The 10,681-nt window shown below is 44.0% G+C and overlaps 1 protein-coding gene across 1 annotated transcript; it reads right to left on the bottom strand.

Moving 5' to 3' along the window:
* Nucleotides 1-8,297: 8,297 nt before the first annotated feature.
* On the bottom strand, nt 8,298-10,484 carry hspe1 (heat shock 10 protein 1). The gene is made up of 4 exons (XM_038789083.1): nt 10,243-10,484; nt 9,171-9,335; nt 8,550-8,639; nt 8,298-8,468 (listed from the first exon to the last, which is right to left on the bottom strand). The coding sequence occupies exons 1-4, from the start codon at nt 10,243-10,245 to the stop codon at nt 8,418-8,420; spliced, it is 309 nt and encodes a 102-aa protein (XP_038645011.1). The 5' UTR covers nt 10,246-10,484; the 3' UTR covers nt 8,298-8,417.
* Between the last annotated feature and the right edge of the window lie 197 nt (nt 10,485-10,681).

The raw sequence follows: 10,681 nt of genomic DNA on the forward strand, positions 1-10,681 counted from the left end.
AGTTACTCCTAGACGGTCGACTGAAGGACGGTTCAGTTAGCCAGATTAGGGCAGCTAGGTGGACACTACTCTTACAAGGACGGGACATTACAGTAAAACGGACCCGCACACACACATTTTTAGCCGACAACCTCCAATACCCAGGACAGCCTCATGAATGTGAAATTGTAGCCCCCTTACATAACACAGGACCCTTTATAGCGAAGACACCCCCCAGGAAGATAGGGAACCCAAGACAAAGCCCCCAACACACAGACACGTGTGGACCACTACGGATATACGTAGACGGTTCATCCACGGTTTTAGAAGGTGAGCGTATCACAGGATGCGGCATCTATGTCGAGGACGCGCAGGGGCGCACTCTCGAAGAGATAGCTTTAAAATTACCAGGACACTTAGGCGCGCAGGCAGCAGAGCTCGCGGCCATAGCTTATATAGTGGACCACCCCGATTCTTTCCCCAGCCCAGCGGACATATATTCGGACAGTCTATATGTCTGTAATAGTTTAACAGATTTTCTACCCCTGTGGAGGACACGAGGTTTTGTCTCCGCAGATGGGAAACCCCTTCCAGCAGCCCCTTTACTCCAACACATTTTAGAGAAAGCGAAGGACAGGACCTTCGGCATTATCAAAGTGAGAAGCCACCATAGGTCATCCCCCCCATGGAATGTAAAAGCCGACGCACTGGCTAAGGCAGGTTCCAGGCGAGGACACTTGTGGACACCCCCAGCTAGCGCACCAGCTAGCGCCCCTGTGAGCGCAGTTCAAGTCTCACAGACCGATATTAAAGATCTAGTAGAGGCACAGAGGCAGGATGAGGATCTCAGGGAGATTTTCAAAGGCAACTTTGTGCCACAGTATGACAAATTCAGACACGCACTGACCACACATGAGGGTGTGATCATAAAGGATCAGCTTTATGTGGTCCCGCAGCAGGACAGGAATGAAATGATTGCTTTGTTCCATGATGGACACGGGCATCAAGGGATCGACGCAACCACGAGGCACCTCAGGCAGCTCTGTTGGTGGCCTAACCTAAGGACAGATGTAAGTCACTACATCGAGAATTGCCTTATTTGCGCCCAGAATAACCCGGAGAGGTATTCTAAAAAGGCACAACTTCGGCATACTCGACCAGTTAATGGCCCCTGGACAAACCTCCAGATCGACTTTATAGGACCATTGCCCCCTTGTAGGAATGGCTATAAATACGTTCTGGTGGTCATCGATACCTTTACCAAATGGGTAGAGGCATTCCCCTCTAGAACGAATACAGCTAAGACAGCTGCAAAGATCCTGACCCACCACATCTTCACGAGATGGGGTTTACCCCGAAGCATTGATTCGGACCAGGGATCTCACTTCACAGGACGGGTCATGAAGAACGTCCTGACAATATTTGGCATAAAACAAAACTTTCATATTGCGTATCACCCACAGTCCAGCGGGATTGTAGAGCGCATGAATCGGACCCTAAAATCCACACTTCGAAAAATGGTTCAGGAGAACAACTCCACATGGGATTCAGTGCTCCCATTTGCACTCATGTTCATCAGAAATACAGTTTCAACTTCCACAGGATACACACCACACACACTCATGACCGGACGCCCTATGAAAGGTACAGAATTCCTTTTAGGACTGGACATGACTAGCCCCGAAGTGACGGCCCTCACACACTGAAAAGACAGTTAAAGACCTGGTTGAGACTGTGAGGTCTGCACAGATCGCAGCCGCAGTTCAGCTAGGGAAACGCCGTAGACAACGCACAGCATGCTTTAACAAGACCGTACACCCCACAGAATTCCAGGTTGGGCAACAGGTAATGCTATCTGTATATAACCCCAGCAGTTTTTTGGCACCAAAATATTCCGGCCCATATTCAATTTCGGATAAAATTAGCCCCTCAGTTTATAGGATAAAATATCCTAATGGTAAGACCGCGTGGTTCCATATCAACCAGTTAAAGGCATATGGAACACAGGCCAACCATGCACACCATGTCCTGCTAGACGCAGCAGAACACCTCACCCCACCCACTAGAGACACGTTTCCACCATCCCCCTCACAGACCAGTTCTTCATCGGACTCGCCCACGACTCCGCCCACTGACCATGACAGACCACGCCCCGAAATGCCCACAAGCTGCCGCAGCAGAGACAGCGATACAGACACTGACTCTGAGGACAGCCACAGCTCACCACACTACAGCCCACATTGCAGCGACAATGACCCCGACTACAGTGACCCCATGGAAGTCACTTACATTAAAAACCCAGACCCACCACCCGACCCCGACGACACCCATTCACTTTTGGACCCAACACTCTGGCACAGGGACAATTCGTACCGACTTGTCCGCAATGACGAACGTGACCCCCAGTCACACAATTCAAAGATATCATGCCTGATCCACACAAGGGTGTGGGATCCGGGAGAGCAGGACGACACGGTGTCTGAATCCCGATACGGCAACCCCTTTGTGACCCTGTTCACAGAGACAGAGGAAAAGTGAGGTGTCCAGATGATGTAAAATAGGAACCGCTTGAGGGAAGCGATGTCCTTTCTGATGGAACCTGCACGCATGTTTGTTTGTCAGTTTATGTTTGTTTGTTAATATGTTAAGGGTTTGATTGCAGATCTTTTCAGCTGAAAAGATTGTGACCACCTCGCACGCACGTTAGTTTGTCTGCAGATACCTCTGAGAACTTCAGTTGTATCCTCTGGTGAACCGACACGATTCACGATTTGTTCCCTGTTTTCAGATGAAGGAGCATCTTGGCTCCTCCATTGTTTTTAGGTGCCCCTCTATTCGGCGAATAGAGGCTGCAAATCCATGGTAAACACATTCTTGCCCGTTTACTCCAGGTTACTCAGGCAGTGGACAAACGGCACTGAGGACCCGCCCTGTCTGAGAACCCACTTTGGTCAGCCAAGCTCGGGTATGGCACAGCACGCCCTACCCGGGGATCCCATTCAAATCGTACCCGTAGCGGCCCATACGCAACCCATTCGACCTTTTGTTTCCAATTTGTTTTCATTTTGCGTTAGGCAGCCCTTAGGCCGCCATCCCACATGCTATTTACATCCAGGAACATTCGGATGGTAAATGAGCAAAGCCTGCGAGACGGCTCGCAGGAGGAGAGTTGTTAGGTGTATTGTGTTCATTAAATTCGCTTTTGAAAAAAAAAATGAGGGGAGTCACAGGGTGTGACTTGGCCAGTCATTTTTAATGGGTCAATTGGAATTGAAAAACAGATACACTAACAAGTACGGATATTAAGCTGTATTGACAGATACTGTGCTTGATCCCATAGCTTTCGAAGGACGAAACAGGGATCACAGCAAGGATCGGCCATACAGGAGGAAGAAAAAGGAGAACGAAGAGAAGATGATGGAAGCCTACTTATTGCTCTTAAATGTTGTATTTGTTTGTGTGGAAGCAAGACACGTTTCCCCCACAACCCCCGCCGTAAATGTTTCACTCACAGCAACTCCCCCGTGCTCAGCTCTGATCAGTGAGGTTCAGACCTGGTGCACAAAATTTATGACATGGTACTCCATGTCATACGTGATTGAATCACTGCTAGTGATTGCGATCCTCGTCATACTCGTACAGACCCTCAGGTTGAGGAAGTGGAAGAGGAGAGCCTCCCGTTCCTGCCCCTCAACCGTCTATGGAGTTCGATCCCCTATTTTTCGGTTTCATCAATCCCCTTTGCCCCATGATGAATAAAGCACTGTGAATAAAATAAAATATACCCATGTATTATATTGTCCTGAACTCGACTGCCGAGTCAGGAAATGTTATGTGATGTGGTATGAATGGATGAGGTTTAGTCTGTAATGAAATGTTTAAGGTAAGATAAGGATAGTTGTGATAGGTAGAGGTTCCCGGTTTTTGGTAATGCATGTCCCCTTTGACATAGCGCCAAGTAGAGATGTCAGGTAAAAAAATTTTCTTCCCATAGTTAAGGACAGAGTAGACGCTCAGGAGCTTGCCGAGGTCAGGGAACACAAAGAAGGCACCCCAGAAGCACTCGAAGCAACGTGCATAGGTGATCCTTCACAATATTTTGATTGTGAGGATCACAAGGAGGGAATGTAGCCACTGTAGCCACCTAAAATGGACACTGGACTAAACAAAATGGAGAATCGCTAAGACTGCAGGGAAAAGCAGTTTAGCCAAGGCAGCAGTCTGCAAAGACTCATTAGCATTTTGCAAGCAGCAAAACTAGTTTCTGGCCAGGTGGAAGATCTCAAACCAAAGGATGATAATAGCAAAACGCTTTACATACTAATGAGGCAGTCCAGATCTAGGCACACACAATGGCCACATTTGGGTTTGAATAAGATACTTTAAGTGGATGTCCAGACAGAGCGGCACCAGAAGTATCCACTATAGAAACCGCCCCCCGCCATCAAGAAAGACCCTCACATTGGAGGAATTCAAAAGATATCGATTGGGAGTGAACCAATCGATACCTGAAGGTAAAGCCCGCCCAGAAAAGGCAAGGACATTGGGGACCCCTATAAAAGATAGACCCCCACCCATGGTCCTGTCTGTTGTTTCGTGCTCCGGCTTTGACCAAGAACTCCAACCTGTATCCTGACTCCAGCCGTTGAGCACCAGCCGCCGAACCGTAAGTGCCAATACGACGCTCGCTACGCGAACCAAGCCCGCTAGACCCCCAGTGACCAGCACGCTCTCTGAAGGTTGCAGACCAAGATCGGAACGAAGGACTCGCTCCCTGACCTTGCCTGTTCCTGTTTAGTTAAGTATTCTGATCGCTTAGTTTAGTCATAGCTTAGTCCCTTAGCGTGTGCATGCGTATTTATTATAATTGTATAATAAATATTGATAGTTTGGAACTTACTAATCGGTGTATCGTTTTATTACTTTGAACCTGACCTTGGAATATTTGTGAGGTGTCTATACGGCATCTGGCGACTCCTGAGCTGAAAATACATACATAGAGCCTAGTAGTGTTAAGCACACGGCCTTTAAACGGAGGCATGTTAATACACTCCAATAAACGCGTATTACACCCATAGTAAAACGTGCAACAGGGGGTTTCTTTTTCTGTTTAATTTTACACCTTGTTTACTTTATTGTTGGGAGAAAATTTGTGGTTGACAAATTTGAATAAAATTTTTTTTTAAAAAGGAGAGAAGCTAGAGAAAGATGTTTATTCAGACCAACCGCAGGGGTAACCTTGACTTGGTGGGAAAGGGAAGGGAGGGATATGGTTGAAGTTGAACAGATGGTCTCAAACTTAATGGATGGATTTGTTTATTGTCACATGTACCGAGGTACAGTGACATTTGTCTGCAAGCAGCTCAAACAGATCATTAAGTACATGAAAATAAAATAAAAAATACCTCACAATCGTTTCCATCTCAGTGCATCATTTGCTCTCCCCTCGGAGTCCATTTCTCTTTTAATGTAAAATTCTGCAATCCATATTCATGGCTGCCCCCTTCATCTTGCCATCTTACAAGTTCCTGCTAATTCTATCACATCAACTACAGATCAAGCCATGTCTGATAATTTTCTTCCCCGTCAACGCCCCAACTCTTCTGTATCTGTCCCTGGAAAAGCTATCCCACAATTCACTCACAACGGCAATTTCAAAAAAACAACTATCACTTGGTCCTGCATTAACCACAAGGTTTCTCCAGCTATTGATTTATTCAATTGCACTGGCATCTCCACCTTTGATGTAAAACTATTCCTCTCACACTGGCAACTCCCCCAACTCCCCGTAACAGCCTTCCCGAACAGGCGCCGGAATGTGGCGACTAGGGGCTTTTCACAGTAACTTCATTTGAAGCCTACTTGTGACAATAAGTGATTTTCATTTTTCAAGTACAACTCCACTCCCTTCAGTCCAAAGGATTGGTTTAGTCAGCCAGTTATGTTTCAACCTTTTTACAGTGGATCTTGGGAGTCAAATGTCTGGCAGATTTCCTTCTCTAAAGGAATTAATGAACTAGATGGGTTGTTACAATTGATTGTTTCATGGTTACCTTAGTGGTGCTAGTTATCAATTCCAGATTTTAATAACTCAGTTCAGATTTCAACAGCTGCCATGGTGGGATTTGAACCCACGTTCTACGTCAGCATCATTCCTCTCTACTCTTCCACTGTTGCTAAATTATCAGATTGCTTATTGGATGTCGGATATTTCCTCCATTTTGAAAACTGACACCATTATGTTTGGTCTCCATCTGAGCTCATGTTGCTGAAATCCTCAGTCATGCCTTTGCTACTAAATTTGAGGATTCCGTTGTAATCCTGACTGGTCTTCCCCAATCTACCCTCTTATAAACTTGAGGTCATCCAAAATCTCCTCACCATGTCTTAAAACGCAGCAAGTCCAATTTCCCGATCACCCATTCTCACTTACCTACATTGGCTCGCAGTCATGTCTTGACACCAAAATACAGGGGCATGGATAGTGAATGGGCAGGCACTCTTTCCCAGGGTGGAGGGGTGTCACGAGGGGGCATAGGTTTTTAAGTTCATGTGGTAAAGTTTAAGATGTGCGAGGCAGGTTTTTTTTTATTTGTTTACAGAGGGAGAGTGCCTGGAATGCATTGCCAGGAGAGGTTGTAGAAGCAGATACATTAACGGCTTTCAAAAGACATCTCGACAAATACATGGATAGGATGGGTATAGAGGGATACAGCACTAGGAGGTTTTGGCCAAGGGTGGTATCATGACCAGTACAGGCTTGGAGGGCCGAAGGGCCTTTTTTGGTGCTGTGTTGTTTTTTCCTGGTTTTAATATGCTTTCTTGGCCTTACCTCTCCATCTCTGTAACCTCCTCCAGCCCCACAACCAAGATATTGGCACCCCTCTAATTCTAGCCTATTCTATGTTCCCAACTATTTTGCTCCACAATTGGTGGCTGTGTTTTCAGTTGTCTAGGCCTGAAGCTATGAAATCCCCTCTCAAAACCTTTCCTCCATTTAAGACACTTTTAAACTTTCCTCTTCGACCATCTGACTTAGTATCACCTTCTGTAGCTCAGTGTCATACTTTGTTTTAAAATGCTCCTGTAAAGCAGTTAAAGGTGATATTCAAATACAAGTTTTGTTCGAGACCCGGATGGAAGGTACAGGTGAGGAATTTATGGAAATGAAGATGGCGGTGGGGGATGGTGCATTTGAGCACAAGAACCACAAACAGGTAGGTAAAAGAGTGATTGCACAGATCAACAGATGAAGTATTATGGCAAACGGAGGGTGAAATGAACAGACAGTTGCAAGTATGATTTTAAGCAAATTGGAGGAGCTTCTTCCAGGGCAGACATTGAAGGGAGCTGAAAGTGGCTGAGGGACAGAAGCAAGCCTACTTCCATTATTCGAGAAGAAGATATAGTGTAAATGAGTTGGCAATGTTAAAGGAGCCACCATGAAAATGGGTGGAGGGTTTATATGGAGAAAGAGGCTAAAAGAGAACAGTGAACTCCGATCGAAAGGTCACAGTTACTTAAGATTGATGTTTAAAAATCAACGAGAATGAGGATTTACTTAGTGCAAAGGCTGAGATGACAGGAATAAGGCTATTTCAGATATTTAGGGTGGGTCTTGGATGGGAAGTAGAGAATGAGAATGAAGCTTTTGACAAGCTGTAAAAGCAATGCAATCATTCACAGAGGAAAAACAGAATGAGAGACTTTGCTCATTATTTTGTTGGCAGATTCCAATGGGTAGGAAGGCTTACAAGATTACCCTCAGCCAGCTATGACTGAGGACATGGTTATTCATTGATCAATGCTCACAATTTATTATTTTTCCTATAGGCTAGCCTCAGAAAAGACTAATACATGTCAGAGAGAAGTGATATTATCCTATTGTACTGAACTCTATAGTGCAAGCCTCATGCTTCAGTAAGTGGAACTGGTTCATTTGTTGCTCAGTGATTAAAATGGATGAGATACGGGTTCTGGTAATCTAATAAAGCTTGAATTTTCTTTTAAAACATGATAAATATTTAATCTCACTTAGACAACGTGAAAGGAGGAATATATTGAAGTATATTCAAATGCATGTCTCATGCAATCCCTCCTCAGCTTATCATAGAAAGCATTTTGGCATCATTACCCAGATGTTATTTTACTACTTCACTTCTCCAAAAAGAATTACATTTTAATAGTGATGAGTAATTTCTATGCCAAATTCATCAATTTAGATTCACATGTTTGTATTTAGTTTAACAGGAGGTTCAAGTGAACCAAAAGCATATGTTTAATCTGAAGCTATAAGCAATAGCAGTAGACAGAACACAGTGGATTTAACAGTGAATTTATTGTACCAAAGCTCAAAAAATGGTATTTACAGGCTGAAACAAATAGACAGGTACTTCACGGAATGGTCAGTTTCTTAAACTGAGAGCAACATTCAAAATTTATGCTGTGTATTTTCCAAGAATATCTCCATCTCTAAACAAGTAGTAATCCTGAGGAAGAGAAAAAAAAGATAATTAGGGGAAATCAAAAAAACTCAACCTTACTGAAAGCTATGAGATAATAGTACCAACCTTATCTTCCAAGACCACTTTAGTCCCTCCATATTCTGGGAGTAGAACTGTTTCACCAACTTGCACATTAACTGGGTGGACATCGCCATTCTGAAACAAAAATGCAAGTGAACCAAATTTTAAAATATTCTTTAATGCTTGGATTCAGTGCTGTAACACCAGTCAACAACAATTTACAGATTTTGTAACACCAGTCCTCCGCTATTAAAAAAAAACTTTAATTTGCCATTTCACAGAAGTTTCCACTTGCTGAACAAATTATATATAACTCAAAATAAATTGAGTGAAAGGGAAAAGTGATTTCCTATAAAAACTGTTCCCATGTGAGAATCAAAGGCTCACAGAAAAACACTTTGTGACTGTAACATGATTAGAGAGACTTTCATTATATAATCTTAGAACTCCCATTTGTGTCCCCAACAAGGTTCTCAATCTTTACCAAAACCTTGAATTTGTAGGTGTAGGAGGATAGTGTGTCAACCCCACCCACCAGGCAATCTGACTTGGCTTCTTAAATTTACAGTATTTCATTCTAATAATAACAGTTCACTTTGTAACACATTGTGGAAGTATAATCCATCGTTTAGGTGAATATGACCACTTTTTAAAAAGGAAACTGACCTTTACTCGGCTGCCAGGTCCAACCGCTACAACTGTTGCTTGAAGTACTTTCCCCTGGGATTTTTCAGGAAGCATGATGCCACCTTTTGTTACCTTTTCTGCTGCAGCCCTTTCCACCAAAATACGATCGAAGAGGGGTAGAAATCGTTTGAACGCCTGACCTGCCTATTAAAAAAACCCACATTCAGTAACTTATTAATCGACAGGTTACAAACCACTTATTGCATGTTCCTTAATTTTTTTTGCATTTCTGAGGTTTACAAATAATGGTCAATATGCATGAATAGAGGGAAAAAGAAAATTGGAGTTATAAAGAACGAGATTAAATTAATTTACAGGTGGTATTGCACATGGTTTCTAAATGTGGTAACCAAATCTACATGAAATGGGAGTTACTACATTTTAGGATAATAAAGCATGATCGACATGTTCAAAATACATTTTAGATGATTGAAACATACCTAAAAAGTTGCAACATGACACAGTACATGGAAAAGTTGCAACTGTTTTACATAAAATAAACGTCGAGGACATTCTCTATTCGGTCGTAAAAGGGCCCTTTCCTCCCAAAATCTAAAGGGCTAATTTGACCTTGCAAAACCCCCAAACAAGGTCGTACATAAAATGCACGTAAAAAACGACATTTGCTGTTCGTCCATTCCTCGATCAGTACGTGTTACAAAGTAACAGATTTGTGTCAAGTTTTTCAATCTTTTGTTACAAACGGATTGCAGATACCGACGCAAAAGATGGATCAGGAGCACATTGCTCATTCATCACGATTGTAACCAGTAGTGGTGGGGATCTTCCCTTTTAGGGGTGGGAATAGTTCGAGCTTTAGCTGGATGTATTTCTTGCGGACATAGGAATATTTCGAGAGTTGTAATTGGATATTTTTTAGACCTCGGTGCAAATACACAAGTCAATAAATTATACTATAACCACACAGATGCTTACTCTCACTTAAAATTACACCGCTAATCGTGTCAAAGAATCGCAAAAACAACCCCCCACTCATTTTACTTGCCAAGAAGGACATAACAACCCGGTTGAACGCAACCGGGGAACTTACCATGCCTGCTGCCGCTTGTAGAAAGTGCTGGAAATGAGGCGAGCTTCCTGCAGCAAAGAAAAACGGCGGCCTCTCCACGTGAGCAAATACCTTCGAACCCGGCGACGTGACCTCGAACGTCAGGAGAATGTTACATTTGGGGAAAGGCTCAAACCTGCACTTTGCAATCTGTAAAACACACGGCCCGTCGACAGCTTCGGCTGCGATCTATCGACACGGGGGGGCTCGTGGGCTTTTTAAATGCAATTTTAGGGAGTCAATGCAATATATAAAATTATTTACAAGCGCAGCGCGCACTTTGACCCCCGCCGACGTCGTGCGTCTGGAACTTTCTGGAACTGGCGCCCCTGAAGCTGTATAAGAGCCGGTGGCCGGCTCCTGTGTGCTGAGTGACAGGCTGGTCAGCATTGCCGCCGCGCCCTGGGCAAGCGGCTGAGTG

This window comes from Scyliorhinus canicula, chromosome 2 (assembly GCF_902713615.1).
Source record: "Scyliorhinus canicula chromosome 2, sScyCan1.1, whole genome shotgun sequence".
Classification (NCBI taxonomy): Eukaryota; Metazoa; Chordata; class Chondrichthyes; order Carcharhiniformes; family Scyliorhinidae; genus Scyliorhinus; species Scyliorhinus canicula.

Coding starts and splice junctions, on each gene's coding strand:
- hspe1 (XM_038789083.1), bottom strand. Junction 8,640..9,170: donor GACCTGGCAGCCGAGTAAAG/GTCAGTTTCCTT, acceptor TTTTTGTTTCAG/AATGGCGATGTCCACCCAGT. Junction 8,469..8,549: donor AAGTGGTCTTGGAAGATAAG/GTTGGTACTATT, acceptor TCTCTTCCTCAG/GATTACTACTTGTTTAGAGA.